The 27,189-nt window shown below is 39.5% G+C and overlaps 1 protein-coding gene across 7 annotated transcripts in view; it reads left to right on the top strand.

Moving 5' to 3' along the window:
* CFAP20DC (CFAP20 domain containing) overlaps positions 1–27,189 on the top strand; it is a 303,292-nt gene that overhangs the window by 254,764 nt on the left and 21,339 nt on the right. For 4 of the 7 annotated variants that reach the window (XR_009213033.1, XR_009213034.1, XM_058437106.1 and 1 more), the window contains exon 16: positions 25,996–26,108. The exons of 1 other annotated variant lie outside the window; for it this stretch is intronic. Coding sequence is in view for 4 of the 6 variants with exons in the window: in XM_058437106.1 (XP_058293089.1) it covers positions 25,996–26,108 (113 nt within the window). In the remaining 2 variants the exon portion in view is untranslated. Of the gene's footprint in view, positions 1–14,781; positions 14,840–25,995; positions 26,109–27,189 lie in introns of those variants that run through there. 2 more of the 7 variants (XM_058437108.1, XM_058437107.1) reach the window with 2 other exon arrangements.

Raw genomic sequence — 27,189 nt, 5'->3', positions numbered from 1 at the left:
TGTATCTGTTTGGGGATCTCTGAACTTGTATCAGGATATCTGAATCTCTTGCTAGAATTTGGAATTTTTCCATTATCATTTTGCTAAATAGATTTTTCTAACCCTTTCATTTTCTCTTCATCCTCTGGGACACCCAAAATTCAAATATTTGGTCACTTAATGGTGTCCTATAAGTCATGAATGTTTTGTTCCTTCTTTTTTATTCTTTTTTTATTTTTGTCAGACTGGGTTATTTCAAAATAGCTACCTTTCAGTTCTGAGATTCTTTCTTCTGCTTGATCTAGTCTGTTGATGAAGCTTTCAAATGTATTTTCTATTTCATTCAATGAATTTTTTAATTCCAGAATTTTCGATCTACTAATATTTGCTTTATGTATCTGTGTGCTCTGATGTTGGGTGCACAGATATTTAGATGGTTATATCCTCTAGCTGAATTGATCCTTTTATCATTACAGTGACCTTGTTTGTCTTCATTTGGTGTTTTGCTTGAAGTCTATTCTATTTGATATAAGCATAGTTACTCCTGCCCACCTTTGGTTTCCATTTGCATGGAATATCCTTTTCCATCCCTTTATTTTTAGTCTATATGTGTTTGGTTCCTTTTTATGATATCTGTCTCTTTGGTAAATTTCTCACTCATATCCTGAATTGTTTTTCTGATTTTTTATATTGTTTTTCAGAATTATCTTGTATCTCATTGAGCATCTTTAATATCAATATTTTGAATTCTGCTTCCAGGACTTTATGAATTTCTTTTTGATTGGCATCTGTTGCTGAATAATTATCATGTTCATATGGAGTTATCATATTTCTTTACTTTTTTATGTTTTCTGGATCCTAACATTGATTATCTGCACATCTGGTGTAACTGTCACTTCTTCCAATTATTTGAATGTGCTTTTATTGGAGAGAAATTTTTCCTGAAGATGTATGTATGGTGTTGGTTGGGTAGGACACTTGGTTTTGATTCTGGGTGCATGCAGTAGTGTAGTCTCTGTATGATATCTTGGGCTATAAACAGTGTCAGTGGTGTCTGTTATTTCCTCGGGGGCTTAAGGTATGTTTGTTAGTGAAGCCTTAGTGAAGTTTTGCTGGGAACTGGGATGCTAGGTGAGCCAGTCTCTGGACCTCAATAGTAGCAGCAGTGGGCTGACCATGCCTGTACTTGGGCCTCAGGGCAGCATACACTGGATCCTGTGTTAGTGGGTCCAGGCAGGCCAATTCTTGGGCCTCTATGTGGCTTACTTGGGTGCCAGAAATAGCAGCAAGGGATCAGGTTGGTGTGTGGGTTCTCAAGTTCCTGGGCAGTGACTGTGGCATAAGTGATGGTAGTAGCAGTGGTAGAACAACTCTCTGGGACCCAAGTGGTCCACACTGGTGTTGGCAGTAGCTGCAAGGGGTTGAGCAGGAGTCAGTCCCCATATCTGCAGGTGGCATGCAGGTGGGTGCCAGCTGTTGTGGTAGCAGCAGGTAGAGAAGGCCCCACCTCACACCCCAAGAGGAGTACCCAGTTTCCTCTAGTGATGGACTGGGCTGGGTGATTCCCAGCCCCCTAGACAGTGTGCTCAGGTACCTGGGGGTGTAAAGCCAGGCTGGGAAGATCTGCCCTCAGGCCCTCCACAGTGATGCATGCAGGCACTTGACTGTGGTAGACAAGGATGAAGTGATCCTCAGGCCACTGGCAAAATGCGCAGGTGGGGATGGCTGTAGCTGCACTTTGGTCCTTCTACTAAGCAGGCTGGGGTTGCTTTCTCTGGAAGCAGCCATTAGGATGGCAGCTGGAAAACCTGTAGCAGTAGCAGTCCAGGTCATGAGCAGTGGAATTTGTCCTTGGGGCAGCACATGAAAATGCACAGCCACACCTCTGCTGGAGGCAGGATATGGGATTACTACCTGTGGCTTCCACCTCAGCCCCAGTGGCAGAGTAGGACACAGTTCAGTGAGGGTAACACTCTCGAAATGGCACCATGCTGCAGCTCCTTAGGACTTGGTGGTTTGTAGGATTGAGCATGAACTGTCTCTCTGCAGCATGCCTTCACGCAGTCTCGAGACAGCTCCTTGTCTTAGCCTTGGGGCCGGCCCTCAAGGGCCAACAGGCTCTACTGTGGCTAGGATTATAGGAGTCTGTGGCAGGATTATGGACCAGTGGGGGCCTCCCACTTACTTTTTCCCCACATTAGGAAGCCACTCCAGACTCCCAGAGCAAGATAATATTTAAGTCTGTCCTGTAGAAATGTGCAGATTCTAAAGGACCTCCTGAGAAATACCGCAACTTCATCAGTTTTTCTTAGCCTTTATTTTTCTGTTGGGAAAATATATTCAATAGATATCATTCACTTGTGCACACTTTGATTGACATGAGTGAGGACGCTATTAGTTACAAGTCACACATTTATAGGCTCCTGTGGAACCCAAATATCTGAAACAGGTCTCAGTCAATTTAGGAAGTTTATTTTGCCAAAGTTAATGATGCACGCCTGTGACACAGCCTCAGGAGGTCCTGACAACATGTGCCCAAGATGGTTGTGGCACAGCTTGGTTTTATACATTTTAAGGAGACTTGAGACATCAATCAATACGTGTAAGATGTACATTGGTTGTGTCCAAAAGGGAAGACAACACAAAGCGGGGAGGGGGCTTCCAGGTCATAGGTAGGTAAGAGACAAATGGTTGCATTCTTTTGAGTTTCTGACTAACCTTTCCAAAGGAAGCAATTAGATATGCATTTATCTCAGTGAACAGAGGAAGGACTTTGAGTTCTGTCTGTTCTTTATCCACACAGAAATTATTTGTGAGGGAGATATGTAGCTATATTTTTTTTTTATCTTAGTAGCTCTCTTTGTTAGGAATAGAATGGGAGGCAGGTTTGCCCTAAGCAGTTCTGAGCTTGGCTCTTCCCTTTGGCTTAGTGATTCGGGGGTCCAAGATTTATTTTCCTTTCACACTCCCACAGTGGAAGAGCCCAGAGGTTGATCTGCAGGCAAGATTGAATCCCAGACCTCAAATGGTGAAGGGACTGTCTCTTCCTCTCTTTGCTGTTCTTTCTGTTGCCTTTTTTCTAACCAGGCCCCTACATAGTTCCTGTTTGCATTGTAAGGGAGGAAAAATAATTTTTTCCCTCAATCCTCTTAAGTTCTTAGTTGGAATGAACCCTTGTAACATAAAACAGATTAGCAAGAGAAAACCAGTTAATTAACATGTATATGTTTAAATATGTATGTAATACATATGAGATACCTGGGAAATGAATAGTTCTCAAGGAAGTGGCTTTGAATTCCAGCTTATGTATTATCTTCAACAAAGAACAGTAAATTTTTAAAGAAGTGACATGATAAAGGAAAAGAATTTAAGTCTCTAAGGGCAGCAATTTGTAGGAAAGCAAATAAATGGCAGATAAAGGCCAGTAAGTAAAGCTTGTTCATGTCGATTCCTCTGGTGCCATCTTCAGGCCCATAAGGGTCTCACGTTGTCTTCCGTGGTTAACCTTTGTCCTCCCTGGTAGAAGAGGGACCAAGATACCTTTTATCTTTATAAATCTATGTCCTACTTTTAGGCAAATAGAGGACAGAGAGTTTTCCTGCATCTGTGTCTTCATAACTGTCTTTAACTCAACAATCTCTGTGCTAAAAAGGCATATTTGGGAGTGGCATATTCTGGCCTCCCACAGCATTATACTCACTGCTTATAAACCCAGGAAAATTCCAAGAGTGGACTGTTGCCCAGCTTGGGTCTCATGCTCACCCCCATACTGGGAGTTAAGGGAGGCTTAGCCCGTCAAACCACATGAAATGAGTTGCCCATAGGAAAGAAATGCTAAGTTCTCAGAAAAGGGAGAGGAAGGCTGGGCACAGTGGCTCACACCTGTAATCCCAGCACTTTGGGAGGCCGAGGCAGGCAGATCACCTGAGGTCGGGAGTTCAAGGCCAGCCTGACCAACATGGAGAAACCCTGTCTCTACTAAAAATACAAAATTAGCCAGGCATGGTGGTGCATGCCTGTAATCCCAGCTACTCAGGAGGCTGAGGCAGGAGAATCGCTTGAACCCGGGAGGTGGAGGTTGCAGTGAGACGAGATCACGCCCTTGCACTCCCACCTGGGCAACACGAGCAAAACTCCATCTCAAAAAAAAAAAAAGAAAAGGGAAAGGAAAAGTATGTTAGACTGACCAAAATTATAGTTGCCATACTATATAACCAGAGGATAGGCTTTAACAGTTCATAAGTATTTATTGAGTGACTACTATATACCATGTATACCCTTCTCTTTCTACTTCCCTTCCACTTCCCTTTAAGAAAACATATGTGAATATGAATAGTATTAAGATCAACTTGAATTCTTTCCCATTTATTTTTAGGTGAATTATTTACATATTTTCATAATGAAACTATTTGTGGTAGTTAGCAAATAAATACTTGCTAACTAGTGTGTTGCAATCACACTAGTGTGAAAGGAAAATATCTTGAGCCCCCAAATCGCTAAGGAAAATTCAAGCTAGAAACTTCTCAGGGCAAACCTGCCTCTCATTCTATTCAAAGTGATCCCTCTGCTCACTGAAATAGATGCATATTCTGATTGTCTACTTTGGAAAAGCTTATCAGAAACTCAAAAGAATGCAAGCATTTGTCTGTCACCTACCTGTGACCTGAAAGCCCCCTCCTTGCTTCTAGTTGTCCTCGCCTTTCTGGACAGAACCAACGTATGTCTTACTCATATTGATTGATGTCTCATGTCTCCCTAAAATGTATAAAACCAAGCTGTGCCCGACCACCTTGGACACACGTCGTCAGGACTTCCTGAGGCTGTGTCAGGGGCGCAGATCCTCAACCTTGGCAAAGTAAACCTTCTAAGTTCACTGAGGCCTGTCTCAGATTGTCCGGGTTGACAATAATTAGCAAGTATTTATTTGTGCTTTTACTAAATTTTGAGAACAAAAAAAGAATGGATCTTTACCCTCAAAAGATTGAGAATTGCTGTTTTAACAGATAAAACTCCAGACAGTGTTTGGCTACACAAAATATAGCCATCACTTTATAGCTAAAACTGTGATTTTTAAGAGTGAGAAACACACCATTAATAAACCAATCTTGTATTAGATATTTTGACATTTAAATTGACTTTATGCAAATAAAATAAGCAGATTGAATTTTCTGATTTGCTCATCAGACACTCTATAGATGCACGTCACATTCACATCTTAAAAATCTAATAAGGACATTTCATCTCTTTATGCCTGGCATGTCTTTTCCTGATGAATTCCGTAACCAACTAGGATAACACTAAACTGAGAAATCTCACATCACATTCTTGTGCTTCTATTTTATTGTGTGATCTTTCCAGGTAGTTGATTTTTTGTGTGTGGCTTTATGGAAGCATTCTGAAGTTACTACCCATTTCTACAACTTAAATAAAATGTATTTTTCCTACATGGAAATATCAAGGGGAAGAATTGAAATGTTCACACCTACGGTCCTCATCATAAGAAATAAAGTATAAAAGAATTTTCACTTTATCCTGACCTGACTTTGAATATTTAGGGAAAATGCTCAATTTGTAGCTCTAGCTAGTGGCACTACAATGTCACGCTTTGCTGTTTAACATTCAGCTTTGTTAATCAAGAAAACTGTAGATTGGCTCTTTGCATGTTGATTAAATTGATTACAGCTGTAGGCCTTGATAGCATTTTTTTCAAGTGTCTGTAATTAATCAGACAATGCTTGATTAGTTTTTTCTGTTTTGAGCAGATAAACTGACTTCCTTGAGAATTTTCATCCCTGAAATGATTCCCCTCCAATGAAGGGTAAAAGATAAGTGAGTCACTATATAGTTTTCCATGAGGTTTAGACCTTTTATCCTCCAGCAACTAAAAAAAAAAAAAAAAAAAAAATTTCAAAGGAAAATTAAAACATAATATTAAAATTTTCACAAACTCATGTAAATATATCTCCTAAAATGGAAAAAGTCTGTGAGTTTCCTCTGAGATTTTAGCTAGGCTACCCCTCTGTTGTAGAGCATCTTCTAGCTTTGCCATTGTAACATTCTTTTTCAGGTTATATCATCGAACAGACAGACCTGACATTGCAGGTATCAGCCCAGGAGCCATTTTTTTTTTTAATAAATCAGGCTCTTGAATGATGTATTTTTAAAAATTAAATTAAATTAAAGAGTTAGCACCTACTTGTTTTAGTCATATCTATAGCATTAGATAAAGTAGCTGTTGTTTATGCAAATGAAAACTTGACAATTTCCAGGAACATGAGCAATATTTGTAAAGACCCAAAATGTTTAGCTTTCATCATTGGAGTTTACTTTTTAAAAAATCTATTTATTTTTGAGACCAGGTCTCATTCTGTTACCCAAGCTGGAGTGCAGTGGCACAATCATACCTCACTGTAGCCTCGACCCTCCAGGCTCAAGCAGTCCTCTCACTTCAGCCTCCCAAGTAGCCCAAGCAGCTGGGACTACTTTTTTTTTCTTTTTTTCTTTTTTTTTTTTTTTGGTAGAGATGAGGTCTCACTATATTGCCCATGCTGGTCTCGAACTCCGGGGCATAAGTGATCCCCCAGCCTCAGCCTCCCAAAGTGCTGGGATTACAGGCATGAGCCACTGCACCTGGCCAAATTCATATTTTTAATGGTGAAAGCTGCTAGGATCAATTTAGACCATGCAAGTTAGTATGAGGAAGAAAACTCATTTCACTCTCTCCTTCTTAGCTGGTCAAGGGACCAATCTAACACCTATGTTTCGTAAGCATTTGTCACCTAAAATACTTTATAAAGATATTTTGAAGCTGTATTTCAGAAGGGTTTTCTTATAGATCTCATCAAATTAGAAGCTCCTAAAGAGAGAGACTGCTTTAAAAAAAAAAAAGGAGTAAAAAAAATTCAACCAGGTAGAAAAGTAGAAAGTGAAAAATAAGTCTTACTCCTCCAACGCCCAACCCTACATTTCTACTGCCAGATGTGATTATGGTTCACAGTTTCTTGGGCATTCTTCAGGAATTTTCTATGCATATATTAGAAAATACATTGTTATGCATATATTTTTTCTATATAAAAAGGATAAGACTATACTGTTCTATAACTTTTTTAAATTTTTTGAATTTGTACAGATAGATTGACCACATTCTACTTTGGCTGCTAGCTATTATTTCATTGTTTGGGTGTACCATAATTTATTCAGCCAGTTCCCTGGTAATGGACATTTATCTAGGTGGTTTCCAGCTCTTTGTTATTGTGGACAGTGCTGTAATAAACATCTTCATTTGCATATATTTATGAGGTTGGGCAAGTATGTGTTTACAGTTAATTTCTAGCAGTGGAATTACTTGGTCAAAAGGTAATTTTGAAAGATATTACCAAACTGTTCACCAATTTACACTCTGGCAGTATATGCTGCTAGTGTCCCATTTCCTTAATTTTACCCTATTTTATCAAATGTTAGAACTTTTGCCAAGCTACTATGTATCAATAGTATATCATTATTTTAATTTGTATTTCTATAATTATATACAAGCTCAAGCATTTTTCTGTATTTTGGGGACATTTATATTTCTTTTCTTTTGACCTGCACATTCACATATGTGCCTACTTTTCTGGGACCATGCCTTGTATTTGTTCAGTATCCTTACATATCCAACACAGTGTTGGACACAAAGACACTCGATAACTATTGATGAGACACATAAAAAGAATCTAAAATATTCCTTATTAGAGTGTAAGACCCTTGAGGCAAACTGCCATCACTTAAGATCCTCACTCTCACAGAATGACAAAAACAAGATGTCTTCTCTGGAAATTTCTGTACATTGTGAAGGGGAGGAAAGACTTTCTCTGCCTTCTTAGTTTCTGTTGCTGGGGCCCATGAGTCAAACTAACAAAAGAAAAATTAACAGGAGAAAAGCATGCAAATTTTACTTGATGTTAATATTTTAACTTTTACATGTGCATGGAAGTCTTCATAGGAAAGAAATTAAGACTCAAAGAAGGGCTAGACCCAGAAGACCATATACCATTATAACAATGAGAGATAAGTTGTGGAAATGTGACAAGACAACAGGAAATGGGGTTTGGGCTAGGGGCAGTAAATTGTGGGGATGTGATTAAGAAATGTATGGGGAAAACTAATGGAAGACAGGGGTTGTTTTAGTAAGATTTGTTGGTAGAGATTCATCTCAGTGTTACCTCCCCATCTCTGATGATAAGAATGTTCTCCTCTCCTGGTACAGGAAGAATGTCCTTCTCAGGGGAAGTTTATGCCCTGTTTTTAGAGACAAAGTAGAAGGTCAGAGAGCTCTTCTTGCATCTACTGTTTCCCAATGGTCTTTAGCTCAAACTCGATATGCTAATATGGCATATTTGGGGGTAGCTTGTTCCGATCCCCTTATAACGTTATTTTGACACACTGGGAAATGGATATTGTTAACGGGAAGGTTCTATGTTTCTTTTTTGTTGGTTTTTGGGTTTTTTTTTTTTATTATTATACTTGAAGTTCTGGGTTACGTGTGCAGAATGTGCAGGTTTGTTACGTAGGTATACACATGCCATGGTGGTTTGCTGCAGCCATCAACCCGTCACCTACATTAGGTATTTCTCCTAATGTTATCCCTCCTGTAGTCCCCCACCTCCCAACAGGCCCCAGTGTGTGATGTTTCCCTCCCTGTGTCCATGTGTTCTCATTATTCAACTCCCACTTATGAGTGAGAACATGCGGTATTTGGTTTTGTGATCTTGTGATAGTTTGCTGAGAATGATGATTTCCAGCTTCATCCATGTCCCTGCAAAGGACATGAACTCATGCTTTTTTATGGCTGCACAGTATTCTATGGTGTATATGTGCCACATTTTCTTAATCCAGTCTATCATTAATGGACATTTGGGTTGGTTCCAAGTCTTTGCTATTGTGAATAGTGCCACAGTAAACATACGTGTGCATGTGTCTTTATCGCAGAATGATTTCAACCACCTATGTACTAAATTCCCAAAATAACACTATTCTATTTTGCCTAAATTACACAAAAACAAGCTCCTAACTGACCTACCTGGTCCCTATCTTATTCTCCACTAATTCAGTCTCCCACCATTGCCACTGTGAGCTTTCTCAAATGCAAATCCAAGATTCTTCTATCTTAAAATCCTTCAGTAGGTCCCCAGAGCCTTCATAATAAGGTAAGAACTCCTTAGTTTGCCATCTAAGCATCCTGCTTCTTCAACAACTGACTACAGTTGCTAGGAGTACCCCAAGGTCTCTCTCATACCTTTCTACTAAAGTTCATACTGTTCCTTCTAGAATATTCTTCCATCTCTTCACTATCTGGCTGCCTCATTCTCATACTTCAGGAATAACCCTTTCATGACTTTTGCTAGAAAGCTTCCCTGAACTATTCTCCTGACTATAAGAGGTTCCTTGGGCTTATGTCTATCTAACACTTACTTCACTCTCTTATAAATGTTGGTCTAGTGACCTGTTCCCAGTAGACCAAATTCCTCAAAGGCAGGAACCATGTCTTACTCCTCAGTACCCAGCATAAAGTCTGCAACAGCACAGGGGCTCGATAAACATCTACTAAGTGTAAAATTATAAAGCAACTATGATGATAACAGTCTATAGAAGGAAAGGAAAGGGTCAGCTTTCTTTCATATTATCTCAAGTAGATGGGATATTACTGTTCACGTATTGTTGAATTCAATGCCTGATGTCTGGATTTGTGCCTCCAGAGTTGAATTATCTACCATAAAATAGTTCAGTGTCTAGAAAATAGTCCCAAGATGCTTTGTCATTAATATTTTTTTAACCTGAGGGAAAATACTGGCATACAGGAAAGATAGAAAGATATTCTGCAGAGAACATATAAAGTATATTTAACAGAGTATAGAGAAGATGGTGCTTGTGATTTCTTAGAGCACTGAGCACTTGAGGGAAACTGGATCCTCTCTGTTTTGTGGATTTATCTAATAAAGACATAGGCAGGAGAGGTGATTTCGTAGAAACCAGAAGAAAGAGTATGATTTCCCATTTGTATGAGTGTTTATTGCATACCTCCATATAAACCTGGATTGATGTGAGATGAAAACACAGTAGTATTAGTTTATGCATCGTGTTTCCCGCCTTTTGCCATGGTAGAGATGTGATCCTATTCCAGATGTCATAATAATGTAAACATCCTCTGGGAGCACTTTTAGGAGGGGAGAAGAAATGTCTGGAAAGCATAATTGTCATGTCATTCTCAACTAGCTGCCTTTTCAGCTCTTGTTATTCCTCCCACCACTCTCAGAGCATGCTCTCCTGACCTTCTCCTTACAAATTCTTCCTCAGAGAACTCATCCATTTTCCCATCTTTTTGCTCTCATCTATATGTCTTTCTCTTTTAGCCCTGGCCTTCCTGTGAGCATTCATTCAGCAAACATTTATTGAGAATTCAATATGTGAAGAAGTCAGACATGATTGCCAGACACGACTCAGTCACACAAATGGGCAGGTTATTACACACTGAGATGACTGATCTGTAGTAACCATGGAATCTTTCCGGACATCTTCTCTCAGCCCTGCTATATCCACCCTTCATGCTGCTCTCTTTCCAGAGAGGCTGATAGACATAAACTACATCAATGGACTTCCTTGTCCTCTGGCTTTTGATGGCACTCAGCCAATGAAGATCAGAGAAGGAGGGAGAAGGAAGTCAGGGGCGCTCTTCCCCATCTCCCTCCCTGTAGGACTAACTCGGGCTTACTGCAAAATTCGGCCCAGGTTCACAGCTCCTATCAAGGAGGCCCTCTCTCCACACCTTTTGCTTTCTGGGTCTGGCCACTGCCCCTTCCTTATGCCTTAAGGTCTAAGGGTGACAATAGCCCTGGTATTCATATGGTCGCATTTGGATCCCTTGCCTGTTCTTACCTTTTTATAAGCCCTCCCTCAAATTCTCCCCAGATCATCCTAATGTGAGTATGCCAAGGGTTTCCTGCTGGGATATTGACTAGGAGAACTTGTGGTAGACTTAGAACTCAAGCAAGCCTCCTCTGAAGTAACATTTGAGCTGAAAGCTGAAAACTGAGGATAAAGAGAGTCAACTAGGCCGTTGTAAGAAGAGAGACTACGGATGTGGCTTTCCTGTGAAGCCTGAGGGGAGTGTGGTGGTGACTATAAGGGAAAGATACAAAAAATGCTGGGGCAATAGAACCAGGCTAGGCAAGGCTTTAAGCCAATGTGGTAATTTGGGATTTTACCCTAAAAACAAATTTTGAAAAGCTTACTCTGGTTTGGATTATATGGAGTCCAGATTGGCTAGAGGAAGAACACGGGAGTGGTGCTAGAAACATAGACAAGGATAATGGCAATGGGTTTGGAGGCACATATTCAAGAGCTAAGTCTAAGACTTAGTAAGGTATCCCTAAATATTTCCAGCACATCGCCACATGGAGAAACTTTCAAGACCTCAGATTCCCCGTTGTACTAAACCAAGCACTTCCATCATCCCAAACTGGTTTCCTCTTCCCAGTTTTCCAATTAATTCAGTGGTGCCAATACTGTTTCATTCCCCTACAATCCAGATTTTAAACTTCCTCATTCTGTCTTCAGACTGGCTTCCTCCATGTGACAGGAAATGGGATCACCAGTGGCATCTGAATTTCACTTTGTTTGGCTCCCATCTTCATTGTGAGACTCTCTCTTTTTCAGATCCAGTTTGAGAAGTTCCAGGGAAGCACAGCAATTGGCCCATATTAGGTTGTGTGTCCACCTCTGGACCAATCTGCTCCAGAAAGCCATGTGTTTAGAGGTGGCTATTCCAAGGAGAAGGGGAAGGAAGGAGTCTTGAACAGTCCCTTAGCTCTCTCCTACTGTATCTTGAAAAAAGATTAGAATTGTTCCTTAGCCATAAGGGGCAAGGGTAGGAGAAATGCGTATAAGTAAAAAGAAAACAGATTTTACCTCAACATGAGGAAAAACTCTTGAACAGCCAAAACTACTTGAAGATGAAATGCGATATTTGAAAGCAGTAGGTAGACGGTTTCTGATGGTAATCAAGCATAGATTAGATAACCATGTGGTGGGAATGTTGTGGAAGGGTTTCAGAACATAGATGGGGGTTATTCTTCAACACCAAGAATCTGGTTAGAGACTTCTGAGGAGAATAAACAAAAATTAAACAACAGCATCTTAATACTTATTCAAGTCTGTCTTAAGAGATATATGAAAGAGGGCATGGTGGCCCACACCTGTAATCCCAACACTTTGCAGGCTGAGGTGGGAGAATCGCTTGAAGCTAGGAGTTAGAGTCCAGGCGGGGAAACATAGCAAGACTCTGTCTCTATAAAAAGTCTTAAAAATAAGAAAAAAAAAGAGATATGCAAAAGAGTTCCCAACTTATATTTTAAGATCCCTTCTTGAAGTGGGAGATGAATTCTATGAAGAAATGCTATTGAGAGCACTTTCTATATGTTTTAGTTTTTTAAAAAAGGAACACATATTTTCTTAGTTTTTTTAAGCTAGTAAATATGTTTCTGAGTCAACATTCTGCTTCCTGAGGTAGAAAATTAAATTTTTCTTTCTTGGCTATAAAGAAGCAGGTGTGTGTCCCTGACCTGTGTGTGTATATTGAACACATGGTAAGGAAACAAAAGCATGCTTTTAGCAAGGGGAGAAAGAGCAAGATGGAAGAAGAATGCAGAGTGGGTTACAACAGCAGCATTATTTATTGTTAAGGAGACTTTCAATACCAAGTACCACACAGTATTCTTGGCTAAGAAAGAGACTGTTTCAATAGTCATACATTTGGCAAATATTAAGGGAGAAGCTACTGTGTGCCAGGAACTCTGCTAGGAGCTAGAGTCTAATGGGGGGTTGCGACATTCATCAAATGATCAAACAAATGAGGTTGTAATTATGAGCTGAGACGAGAGCTCTTAACGAGAAGATCACAGTTGCTCTAAAAGTAGGAGTGAAAGGAACTCAACTAGATTGAAGAGGGGATGTCAGCGAAGATTTCCCAAGAGTGTGATGCTTTAGCCAAAATACAAAGGCTGGGTACGAATTCACCAGGCCAAGGGACAGTAGAAAGAGGGGAGGAAAGCATGGTCTAGACAAGAGGACACGGCCTGGGCAAAGGCCCAGTGATGGTAGGGAGCATGGCACACTCTAGGAACAGAGAAGACCAGTGTGGCCAGAGCACAAGGAGGGTGAGGGAACATTGTACCACATGAGGTTGGAAAAATACGTAAAGACTAGTCTATGGAAAGCCTCAAAGGCTAAGGTAAGCCTTCTGGTCTTTCTTCTGAGGATGATGGCTTCCCAGCGACACTGGGAAGACACTTTGAAACAAGAGATGGACATACTGTCAAGTAATTTTGGCTATAGTGTGGAGAACAGAGGAGAAATGAAGCCAGGATGGGTGAATATGAGGGGATCAGGTAAGAGCTTTTGCTACAAATGACACAAGCCAAGATAGTTGCTTAGACCTTGGTAGTGGAAGGGGAGATGGTGAGAACGGTGGATTCAAAGCTACTTAGGAGAAAAATCGGCAGGAATTTTCATAAGAACCTCAAGCATTGTCTACTTCATGGTTCCTTTCACTAAGGCATGGGTCATTGAACTATAGCCTGTAGGCCCAAATCCTACCCACTGCCTGGTTTTGTAAATAAGGCTTTATTAAAATCCAGCCACGCCCATTCATAAACCTATTGTTTATGCCTGCTTTTGCAGTACAACAGCAGAGTTAAACAGTTGTGACAGAGACCTTTATGGCTCATAAAACTAACACATTTTCTATCTGGCCCTTTACAGAAAAACTTTGCAAAGCATGGATTTTTCACTACTTGAAATACCATTTCCATGATATCCCATGATGCATAAGTCCTTTATTTGGAGCCCAGAGGTTCACATATGGGCTTTAGACTATCTCTGACCTCCTGAAATTGGAAGTAAAATTTGGTATTTATGTATATATTTTTTGGAAACAGTTTTCACCAGCTTTTAATAAGAATCTATGAATTGTCCCCAAAAATGAGCTATCTCCTAGTGCTCTCCCCAGTCTGTTCTCTGGCCATAATAGATTTTTAAAATCTAAATTTCTTTCAGTGAATAAGAAATGTACACTGGTACTAAATGATAAATATCATTAAGTGTGGATAGACATTGCTGCAAATTGTTAAATTCCTAATATAAGATCCCCAGTGAAAATGACCCAGAGCTTTATGATAGCAGGTAGCTCAGTGCTGTAATTGAAAGATATATAATAATTACTGCCATGTTTTAGATTTCTGAAATAATGACTATGCCAAATAATTACTTAAATGTGTACAAGACTGTAGATAGTTCGATTGCAAGTAAATTCCTTCACAGGAACAAATGGATGGGTATAGCTCATCTTTTGTGTTTTAGTTTGTTTTTTGGGGGTTTTTTTTGGTTTTTTTTTTTTTTTTTTTTTTTTTTTTGGCTAGAATGTGTTCTCCATCAGACCACGACTCTTTGAGTGTAGGAACCAAGAATAATTTATCCTGAAATCCCCATACAGCCTGGCGTACAGCAGTTCAGTAAATGCTTACTGTATACATAAAGAGATGATTAAGCTAACTTGCTCTTATATAATGTTATGTGTGTGTGTGTGTGTGTGTGTGTAGATGTATATATGTGTGTATACACATACAGTATACTTATAGGAAGCACATTAATAAAATAAATGTATGTAAAATTGTCTCATAAACACAATCTTGTTTTTAGACAAAGAAACTGAAGCCATGGTCTATCTTAACTGAGGACATTGTCTTCAGTTCTAAAGGTATCTGATTTCAGACAAAGAAACCGAAGCCATGGTCTATGTTAACGGAGGACATTGTCTTCAGTTCTAAAGGTATCTGATTCAGCCCTACTCAGGCAATGTCCACTGTCTAGCATGCAGGTTGACTGAAAACAATGTGGTATTCCTTTACGGCCAAGATTTTAGTATTAAATCAATCTGTTCATTATAAGAATTCACAAGATAGTATTTATTCTTCATCTGTTCAATATTTTTATTTGTGTATTTAATACGAATCTGTGGTCTTGACTCTTGAATAAACCACCTCTTCTTGCAGAGTACTCAATATGTGCAGGTGTGCCTAGGAGCCCTCTCCCTCCAGTTTCAAGAGGAGGGTAAGGATGGGAGACATACCTGAGTCCTCAAGAGGAAGGAGGAAGAGGAGGCTCCTTCCTGCATGTGCTCAGAGAGCAGGCCTGACTGAAAGGATGTTTATCTACCCAAGGAACTGGAGGCTTTTCATTACAGGGAGATAGAGTAAGTCCGTGGCATAAAAGGATTATAGTCAGGTGGAGCCAAGATGGCCGAATAGGAACAGCTCCAGTCTACACTTCCCAGCGTGAGTGGCGCAGAAGACAGGTGATTTCTGCATTTCCAACTGAGATACCGGGTTCATTTCACTGGGGAGTGTCGGACAGTGGGTGCAGGACAGTGGGTGCAGTGCACCGAGCGTGAGCCGAAGCAGGGCAAGGCATTGCCTGCCGGGGAAGCGCAAGGGGTCAGGGAATTCCCTTTCCTAGTCAAAGAAAGGGGTGACAGATGGCACCTGGAAAATCAGGTCACTCTCACCGTAATACTGCACTTTTCCAGCAGTCTTAGCAAATGGCACACCAGGAGATTATATCCCACGCCTGGCTCGGTGGGTCGTACGCCCACGGAGCCTCACTCATTGCTAGCACAGCAGTCTGAGATCAAACTGCAAGGCGGCAGCGAGACTGGAAGAGGGGCGCCCTCCATTGCTGAGGCTCGAGTAGGTAAACAAAGCGGCTGGGAAACTCGAACTGGGTGGAGCCCACCGCAGCTCAAGGAGGCCTGCCTGCCTCTATAGACTCCACCTCTGGAGGCAGGGCATAGCCAAACAAAAGGCAGCAGAAACCTCTGCAGACTTAAATGTCCCTGTCTGACAGCTTTGAAGAGAGTAGTGGTTCTCCCAGCACGCAGCTTGAGATCTGAGAACAGGCAGACTGCCTCCTCAAGTGGGTCCCAAACCCATGAGTAGCCTAACTGGGAGGCACCCCCAGTAGGGGCAGACTGACACCTCACACAGCCAGGTATGCCTCTGAGACAAAACTTCCAGAGGAATGATCAGGCAGCAACATTTGCTGTTCACCAATATCCGCTATTCTGCAGCCTCCGCTGCTGATACCCAGGCAAACAGGGTCTGGAGTGGACCTCCAGCAAACTCCAACAGACCTGCAGCTGAGGGTCCTGACTGTTAGAAGGAAAACTAACAAACAGAAAGGACATCCACACCAAAACCCCATCTGTACGTCACCATCACCAAAGACCAAAGATAGATAAAACCACAAAGATGGGGAAAAAACAGAGCAGAAAAACTGGAAACTCTAAAAAGCAGAGCACCTCTCCTCCTCCAAAGGAATGCAGCTCCTCACCAGCAACAGAAAAAAGCTGGATGGAGAATGACTTTGACGAGTTGAGAGAAGAAGGCTTCAGATGATCAAACTACTCTGAGCTAAAGGAGGAAGTTCAAACCCATGACAAAGAAGTTAAAAACCTTGAAAAAAAATTAGACGAATGGCTAACTGGAATAACCAATGTAGAGAAGTCCTTAAAGGACCTGATGGAACTGAAAACCATGGCACGAGAACTACATGATGAATGCACAAGCCTCAGTAGCTGATTCGATCAACTGGAAGAAAGGGTATCAGTGGTGGAAGATCAAATGAATGAAATGAAGCAAGAAGAGAAGTTTAGAGAAAAAAGAATAAAAAGAAATGAACAAAGCCTCCAAGAAATATGGGACTATGTGAAAAGACCAAATCTACGTCTGATTGGTGTACCTGAAAGTGACAGGGAGAATGGAACCAAGTTGGAAAACACTCTGCAGGATATTATCCAGGAGAACTTCCCCAATCTAGCAAGGCAACATTCAAATTCAGGAAATACGGAGAACACCACAAAGATACTCCTCAAGAAGAGCAACTCTAAGACACACAATTGTCAAATTCACCGAAGTTGAAATGAAGGAAAAAATGTTAATGGCAGCTGGAGAGAAAGGTCGGGTTACCACAAAGGGAAGGCCATCAGACTAACAGCTGATCTCTCGGCAGAAACTCTACAAGCCAGAAGAGAGTGGGGGCCAATATTCAACATTCTTAAAGAAAAGAATTTTCAAACTAGAATTTCATATCCAGCCAAGCTAAGCTTCATAAGCGAAGGAGAAAGAAAATCCTTTACAGACAAGCAAATGCTGAGAGATGTTGTCACCACCAGGCCTGCCCTAAAAGAGCTCCTGAAGGAAGCACTAAACATGGAAAGGAACAACCAGAACCAGCCACTGCAAAAACATGCCAAATTGTAAAGACCATCGAGGCTAGGAAGAAACTGCATCAATGAACGAGCAAAATAACTAGCTAAAATCATAATGACAGGATCAAATTCCACATAACAGTTTTAACCTTAAATGTAAATGGGCTAAATGCTCCAATTAAAAGACACAGACTGGCAAATTGGATAAAGAGTCAAGACCCATCAGTGTGCTGTATTCAGGAAACCCATCTCACGTGCAGAGACACACATAGGCTCAAAATAAAGGGATGGAGGAAGATCTACCAAGCAAATGGAAAATGAAAAAAGGCAGGGGTTGCAATCCTAGTCTCTGATAAAACAGACTTTAAACCAGCAAAGATCAAAAGAGACAAAGAAGGCCATTACGTAATGGTAAAGGGAGCAATTCAACAAGAAGAGCTAACTATCCTAAATATATATGCACCCAATACAGGAGCACCCAGATTCATAAAGCAAGTCCTTAGAGACCTACAAAGAGACTTTGACTCCCACACAATAATAATGGGAGACTTTAACACCCCACTGTCAACATAAGACAGATCCACGAGACAGGAAGTTAACAAGGATATCCAGGAATTGAACTCAGCTCTGCACCAAGCAGACCTAATAGACATGTACAGAACTCTCCACCCCAAATCAACAGAAGGTACATTCTTTTCAGCACCACACCACACCTGTTCCAAAATTGACCACATAGTTGGAAGTAAAGCACTCCTCAGCATATGTAAAAGAACAGAAATTATAACAAACTGTCTCTCAGACCACAGTGCAATCAAACTAGAACTCAGTTTTAAGAAACTCATTCAAAACCACTCAACTCCATGGAAACTGAACAACCTGCTCCTGAATGACTACTGGGTACATAATGAAATGAAGGCAGAAATAAAGATGTTCTTTGAAACCAATGAGAACAAAGACACAACATACCAGAATCTCTGGGACACATTCAAAGCAGTGTGTAGAGGGAAATTTATGGCACTAAATGCCCACAAGAGAAAGCAGGAAAGATCTAAAATTGACACCCTAACATCACAATTAAAAGAACTAGAGAAGCAAGAGCAAACACATTCAAAAGCTAGCAGAAGGCAAGAAATAACTAAGATTAGAGCAGAACTGAAGGAAATAGAGACACAAAAAACCCTTCAAAAAATTAATGAATCCAGGAGCTGGTTTTTTGAAAAAATCAACAAAATTGACAGACTGCTAGCAAGACTAATAAAGAGGAAAAGAGAGAAGAATCAAATAGGCGCAATAAAAAATGATAAAGGGTATATCACCATCGATCCCACAGAAATATGAACTACCATCAGAGAATACTATAAACATCTCTATGCAAATAAACTAGAAAATCTAGAAGAAATGGATAAATTCCTGGACACATATACCCTCCCAAGACTAAACCAGGAAGAAGTTGAATCTCTGAATAGACCAATAACAGGCTCTGAAATTGAGGCAATAATTAATAGCTTACCAACCAAAAAAAGTCCAGGACCAGATGGATTCACAGCCGAATTCTACCAGAGGTACAAAGAGGAACTGGTACCATTCCTTCTGAAACTATTCCAATCAATAGAAAAAGAGGGAATCCTCCCTAACTCATTTAATGAGGCCAGCATCATCCTGATACCAAAGCCTGGCAGACACACAACAAAAAAAGAGAATTTCAGACCAATATCCCTGATGAATGTCAATGCAAAAATCCTCAATAAAATACTGGCAAACCTAATCCACCAACATATCAAAAAGCTTATCCACCATGATCAAGTGGGCTTCATCCCTGGGATGCAAGGCTGGTTCAACATCAAATCAATAGATGTAATCCAGCATATAAACAGAACCAAAGACAAAAACCACATGATTATTTCAATAGATGCAGAAAAGGCCTTTGACAAAATTCAACAACCCTTCATGCTAAAAACTCTCAATAAATTAGGTATTGATGGGACGTATCTCAAAATAATAAGAGCTATCTATGACAAACCCACAGCCAATATCATACTGAATGGGCAAAAACTGGAAGCATTCCCTTTGAAAACTGGCACAAGACAGGGATGCCCTCTCTCACCACTCCTATTCAACATAATGCTGGAAGTTCTAGCCAGGGCAATCAGGCAGGAGAAGGAAATAAAGGGTATTCAATTAGGAAAAGAGGAAGTCAAATTGTCCCTGTTTGCAGATGACATGATTGTATATCTAGAAAACCCCATGGTCTCAGCCCAAAATCTCCTTAAGCTGATTAGCAACTTCAGCAAAGTCTCAGGATACAAAATCAATGTACAAAAATCACAAGCATTCTTCTACACCAATCACAGACAAACAGAGAGCCAAATCATGAGTGAACTCCCATTCACAATTGCTTCAAAGAGAATAAAAGGAATCCAACTTACAAGGGATGTGAAGGACCTCTTCAAGGAGAACTACAAACCACTGCTCAATGAAATAAAAGAGGATACAAACAAATGGAAGAACATTCCATGCTCATGGGTTGGAAGAATCAATATCGTGAAAATGGCCATACTGCCCAAGGTAATTTATACATTCAATGCCATCCCCATCAAGCTACCAATGACTTTCTTCACAGAATTGGAAAAAACTACTTTAAAGTTCATATGGAACCAAAAAAGAGCCCGCATCGCCAAGTCAATCCTAAGCCAAAAGAACAAAGCTGGAGGCATCACGCTGCCTGACTTCAAACTATACTACAAGGCTACAGTAACCAAAACAGCATGGTACTGGTACCACAACAGAGACATAGATCAATGGAACAGAACAGAGCCCTCAGAAATAATGCCACATATCTACAACTATCTGATCTTTGACAAACCTGACAAAAACAAGGAATGGGGAAAGGATTCCCTATTTAATAAATGGTGCTGGGAAAACTGGCTAGCCATATGTAGAAAGCTGAAACTGGATCCCTTCCTTACACCTTATACAAAAATTAATTCAAGTTGGATTAAAGACTTAAATGTTAGACCTAAAACCATTAAAATCCTACAAGAAAACCTAGGCAATACCATTCAGGTCATAGGCATGGGTAAGGACTTCATGTCTAAAACACCAAAAGCAATGGCAACAAAAGCCAAAATTGACAAATGGGATCTAATTAAACTAAAGAGCTCCTGCACAGCAAAAGAAACTACCATCAGAGTGAACAGGCAACCTACAGAATGGGAAAAAATTTTTGCAACCTACTCATCTGACAGAGGGCTAATATCCAGAATCTACAATGAACTCAAACAAATTTACAAGAAAAAAACAACCCCATCAAAAAGTGGGCGAAGGACATGAACAGACACTTCTCAAAAGAAGACATTTATGCAGCCAAAAAGCACATGCAAAAATGCTCATCATCACTGGCCATCAGAGAAATGCAAATCAAAACCACAGTGAGATGCTGTCTCACACCAGTTAGAATGGCCATCATTAAAAAGTCAGGAAACAACAGGTGCTGGAGAGGATGTGGAGAAATAGGAACACTTTTACACTGTTGGTGGGACTGTAAACTAGTTCAACCATTGTGGAAGTCAGTGTGGCGATTCCTCAGGGATCTAGAACTAGAAATACCATTTGACCCAGCCATCCCATTACTGGATATATACCCAAAGGACTATAAATCATGCTGCTATAAAGACACATGCACACGTATGTTTATTGCGGCACTATTCACAATAGCAAAGACTTGGAACCAACCCAAATGTCCAACAACAATAGACTGGATTAAGAAAATGTGGCACATATACACCATGGAATACCATGCAGCCATAAAAAATGATGAGTTCATGTCCTTTGCAGGGACATGGATGAAACTGGGAATCATCATTCTCAGTAAACTATTGCAAGGACAAAAAACCAAACACCGCATGTTCTCACTCATAGGTGGGAATTGAACAATGAGAACTCATGGACACAGGAAGGGGAACATCACACTCAGGGGACTGTTGTGGGGTGGGGGTAGGGGGGAGGGACAGCATTAGGAGATATACCTAATGCTAAATGACGAGTTAATGGGTGCAGCAAAACAACATGGCACATGGATACATATGTAACAAACCTGCACATTGTGCACATGTACCCTAAAACCTAAAGTATAATAATAAAAAAAAAACCCAAAAAAAAAAAAAAAAAAAAAGAAACAGAGACACAGAAAGGTTAAGTAACTTGCCTGAGGCCATACAGATGGAAAGTAACAAATTTGGGACTCTAACTCAGGTCTACTGATCTACTGGATTCCTACGACCATGCTCTTTCTACTAAATCATGATTTTCTACTGTGTCATGAGGCCTCAGGGGGCTTAGTAAAGCCTGTTTGGAAATTGTATATATAGGTGCGTGTCTGTATATGTATATGTATGTATGTGTATATACATGTATATACTATACACACATATACATACATACATAATTTTTTATTTTATATAGATAAAATAAAATGCTATACATATATATAAAATACATGCTTTAAACTAAAAAAAAAAAAAAAAGCTCTGAAAAGTCCTGCAAGAAAAATCCTGGATGATTTTGTTTAGCCCAAAGTTTTTTATATTTTAGTTAAAATAGAAACCTTTCTTTTTACATTATACTTTTTAAATGCTTACTTAGTAAAAAGCTAAACAAATGAGTTAGTTGCTTTGATTAAAAATTTCTTAATTGTATAAAATCTTCTAAATCTGTGTTAAAATAACATTACTTGTCAAAATAACTCTATAGTTTTTTTAAAGAGGTAAAATTAGATATACCTTATACCAGAACAAACTCACACCATATACCAGAATAAACTAAAAATGGACCAGAAATCTAATTGTGAAAAATGGATCCATTTAAGTAAATGGAAGAAAACATGGGTGAATTTCTACAGAACTTGGTTGTAGGGAAAGGCTTTATAAAAATGACCCAAAATACAGAGACAATTTTTTTTAAATGGCTGATACCTTTGACTACATAAAAATAAAACCTTTTGTATGGCACAAAGGAAAACCACCATAAACAAAGACAAACTATAAAGTGAGGGAAAGATAAAAAATCTGCTAGAAGAAAGGGCAAAAGATGTGAACAAGCATATATATGGCACATGCATAATCTATGTGTGTGTGTATATATGTATGTACACATGTATTAAATAAATGCCCTTAAATATATGAAAATACAGTCAACTCCACGTATAATGAGAACAAATTCAAATCAAGCCTACTTTAAAGTATCAATTCTCACCTCTCAGATCAGAAAGCATTAAAATACTTGACAACATATTCCTCTAAGTTGCTCTCGGGAAATCAGCATTCTCATGCTGGTGAGAATGAAGACAGGTTCAACCCTTGTGAAGGGAATTTGTCAGTATCTAACAAAGACAAGTATACATTTACCTTTTGTTCCAGGAATCCCACTTTTAGAAATTTACCTTTTCAGGATTTACCTCTAAGTGTACAAAAATAGACATGCCCAAGGTTATTCATTGAAGTGTTCATTGCAATCATTGCAAAACATTGAAAACTTGCTCAAACATAGAAGAGGGTGAAATGAATGATAGTACCTCCATAGGGTAACGTATTATGCTGCTGTAAGAAAAGGTTGAGGAATCTCTCCATGAACCGGTATGGAATGATTTCCAGGATAAATTATAAGCTGAAAAGATAAAAGTACAAAGGAGTACTATAATATGCTACCTTTTGCATAAGAAAGGGAATAAAAAACAGACATGTATCTGTTCAGTTTTTGCAAAATGAAACACAGAAAGGCAACACCAAAACTAATGAAATTTATTACCTCTAGAGGCGAGGGTAGGAATAGAGTAGAAATTATGAGGGGATGGGAACAAACAGGAAGAGATAGGAGGATGTGACTCTTACCCCAAATATGCCCTTCTGTAGTTTTGACTTTTGATTGTTAATGTTGTATGTAATCCAAAACAACAACAAAAGTAATAAAAATCAACAAGAAAGGAGAAAAAAAGCCTAAAATGTAACACAAAAGGAAGCAAATGACGTTCGTTGTATTTCGAATAACTAATATACTCACATTGAAGATGGGGAAAAAAAGAACCCAAGTCAGTTTTGAATATGGCATTTTAACCAAAGAAGAAAAATATCTGTAAGCAAACTGAGAACTTGAGAGAGTAGGTTTAGGGTAAGTATTTCTTGTTTGTTTTGACTGGCAATTCTGAAGCTACTTTCAGTAACTTCCATAATTCAGGAAGTAAGTAAATATCTTGAGGATACTGAGGGCCAGTTTCCTCACTGTCAGAAGGGGGTTACAAATACGGAAAGAAGAAAGATGAGAATGAACCAGTGGTATTGGATTAGTATTAGAGGAACCAATGGGAGTGCGCAGTTACAGAGGTCAGGGATCATCAGATGTTTTCAGTAAAGGAGCAGATAATAAATTACTTAACTCTGCCAGTGTAGCACAACAGCAGCCATAGACAAACATGGCTGTATTCCCATACGTTTTTATTTATGGACACTGAATTTTGAATTTTATATGATTTTCATCTGTCATGAAACATTATTTTAATTTTTTTAACCATTTAAAAATGTAAAAACCATTCTTAGTTTGCAAGCTAGACACAAACAGGCACTTGGCCCATGGGCCATAGTTTGCTGATTCCTGTTTAGATATATATAGGTAGGTCAGTAGATAGGTAGATGAAGAGATAGAGAGCAAATATGATAAAATGTTAAAGGTGGGGAAACTGGGTGAAGGATACTGATTCCTGTTTAGATATATATAGGTAGGTCAGTAGATAGGTAGATGAAGAGATAGAGAGCAAATATGATAAAATGTTAAAGGTGGGGAAACTGGGTGAAGGATATACAGTAGTTCTTTATACTCTTCTTGCAACTTTTCTATAAATTAAAATTTGTTTAATCACAAAAAGAAGAGCACTGTACTTTTCATAGCTACTGCTGAAAAGGAAAAACATTGATCAAATTATTGACCTAAGAAGTGAGTGTCTTACATTTCGTAACATTCACACAACTCCCACCTACACTTTCACCCCTGGGGTAGCTCCTACTGCGATTATATAGTTTCTGATTTGTAGCTGGGGGTGTCATGATGTGATAACATTATTTTCTCCTGTTCATCCTTGTTCTTCATCACCCTTATTGAGTAATGAGGTCACTGGGGTGGTAATTTGTATATGACCTTATAATTTCCTATAGTGCAGGAATTTTTTGGTCTGCTATAATTAAGTAGCCTAAATGAACAGTGCTTATCAGAAAATGCCCCATTAGCTTGGAAGTCTGTGACAAATCCTTTCTGATGCCCTTAATGTGTTATTATGAAATTCAATTACACAGCATGCTCACCTTGCTTATTTCACCAGCCATAATCTAGTGATAGCTATGGTGAGCAGTGACTGAAAGTATTGTAGAATATTATAAGTAGGAATTAGGTAATTTTGACATTAATATGCTTTTTATGCTGGGAAAGCAAATAGTTTGTAAGGAAAATCTCTGTTGTATAGACTGTTAATCATTCTACCATCCTTTACTGGTTTAGTTCCAGCAAAGTCCATTTCCACCTTGGTTTATTTATCATTGTAGGTAAGTCCACACCATGATCTTCATTGATAATGAAGATGATAGTGGTCAAAGCTGAAATTTATTGAGTGATAATTCTGTACCCATATTCACAGCAAATGTTTTTCTTCAGTTTTTTTCTGTTTAATCCCAACACTCAACTCTTTTGGTATTATCTCCTTTTCACACATGAAGCTTAGCAATGCTAAGTGACGTGGCCAAGTTCTTACCGTAGGAAGCACGGAGCTGGAATTGGCCTGCAGAGCCAGTGCTCTTAGCTGTTGTCTAGGACTGTCTCCCATTGTAGATTAATACCATAGGAAGTACAGAAATTTAGAAAGAAATTATTTAGTTATAAAGATGCACTTCTATTGAGAAGAATAAGGTAAATGATAAAGGGCACTAATAGCAGTGCAAGAAATAGAATTCACATTGGAAAATCTCTTACATCCTCCTGCCTGCTCCTTACCACTAATGAAGCTCAGTGGTAAGTTTAGAGATGAGAAGGGCTTGAAGTAGAACATGCAGTGACTCAAGCCTTCTGGATGTCACCAGCTTGAATTGTACCCCCCAGGTATCTACGAGAGGAAGAAAGAGACTGGGGAAGAGTGCAGTAGGAAGGAAAGTAAAGAGATGAGGAGATGCCCTCACTCCCCATTCCTTTGCTTTCACTGCTCGAAAGCCCTGAGTTAAGAGAGACTGACTCCCACCGCTGCTGGGGTCCATGGCAGCTGCAAGACTGACTTCAGTTCTGAGTCACCTTGTGGAGTGTGACCATCCATGACATGTGGCATGTGACTTTGTCAGGCTTTCTTACCCAAAGCTCATACGGAGCTTCATCTCAGCTACGTTTCCTCTGACTTATTGAAATAATTTCTTATGTGAAAAGAACTCTGCTGTAATTTAATGGCAACAATAATAAACTTTTGAGAGGAATATTCATTTAGTTGAAGTATTTCTCAAACTGGCTAGTTAAGTGATTGACTCCATATTAACCAATTTACAAAACTGGATTTTGATATCTGGACATCTGTCTTTCTGAAATATGAAGGAGGAAAAAGTGTTTCTTTGTGGAAGCCCCAGGGAACTGAAAATCCGTGGAAAACCTAGAATCTATATATGGAATTCCAGACATGCTCATTCACTTTGTTTTCTTTTTAGGGACTGGTTAAATATGTTGAGCCCACCAATTGTTCCTCCCAGTCAACAGCCGGCTGAGCAGCGTCCATATTCCTCTGAAAGTTTGAGTGTTCAAGGTGGGAATATGAAAAACGGTATGCATAAGAAAATAAAAATAATTTACCATAAATAGAGAGAATCCATCACTTTGAGATGCCACTGTTTTTATTAAACGTTGATCACTTAGTCTTACACACCCTAAATGAGGTAACCTGAGCCTCATTTTTTAGAATAATGGGTTCTTTACAACTAAAAAGAAGATGAAAGAAATTTCCCTTGTTCTTCTAAAGGTCGATACCAGGGCAAAATATAGTTTAAGGTATAAGAATATGGTTTGGATGTCAAATTGACCTTCATCTGAATTTCAGCGCTACCAATCCCCACTGTGTGACCTTTATGAATTTTGATTACTACGTCTATAAAATAATACGAATAATAGTGCCCCCCCCGATTGTTCTTGTGAAGATTCCATGAGGTGCTGTATATGAAGCACTTAGAATAGTGCCTACCAAATACCAGCCATTGGCATTATTATACAGCAGACACGATATTTCAACATCACTCAGATACCTGTTTCCATGAATGCAAAGATACAACCTTTGCATTAAAGCAGAAGTTGTCACGTAGCTACGATAGGTATTAGTAAGATAAAAATCAGAAGGAACCAGGAGTGAAAATTTGCCAGGTGTTCGTTTGGTTGGCGTGAGTCATAAAGATGAACCATTAGTTTCTGGTTGTGAGCAGGGAACTTGACTGTCAGGTGTGCATGGTGGAGGAACATAAGAGAATCTCTGGTGAAAACTGAGGAGTTGAGATGGCAGAGGCATGGGGTAATCTCAAGTGCATAATTGGAGTGACAAATAACCTCAGAGTGGGACTCTCTCAGACAGTTTTCTGGGTTGAATTTTGAAGATGCAAATGTTATATCTGAAGCTTTAAAAAAAGTGGAAGTGAAACCAATATAAATTGCTCCAACAAAAGTGCCAGGTTTTTTTTTTCCCTAACTGCCCCAGGGAAAAAAGTAGAGCATCGCATTTTTCTTCAGGTATGGAGAATTCAGTGTGAGAGCCCATATATCTGAGTTATACGTTTTGGCCACCCAAGGGAAGGAGATGTCTCTGTGATTTACTATCTAAAATAGATTATGCCCCTCAAATTGGGAATCTTTTTGGAGGT

Source organism: Hylobates moloch, unplaced genomic scaffold (assembly GCF_009828535.3).
Source record: "Hylobates moloch isolate HMO894 unplaced genomic scaffold, HMol_V3 SCAFFOLD_4, whole genome shotgun sequence".
Classification (NCBI taxonomy): domain Eukaryota; kingdom Metazoa; phylum Chordata; class Mammalia; order Primates; family Hylobatidae; genus Hylobates; species Hylobates moloch.
Note: the sequence above shows the minus strand (reverse complement) of the source record. Positions and strands in the feature narration are given on the sequence as shown.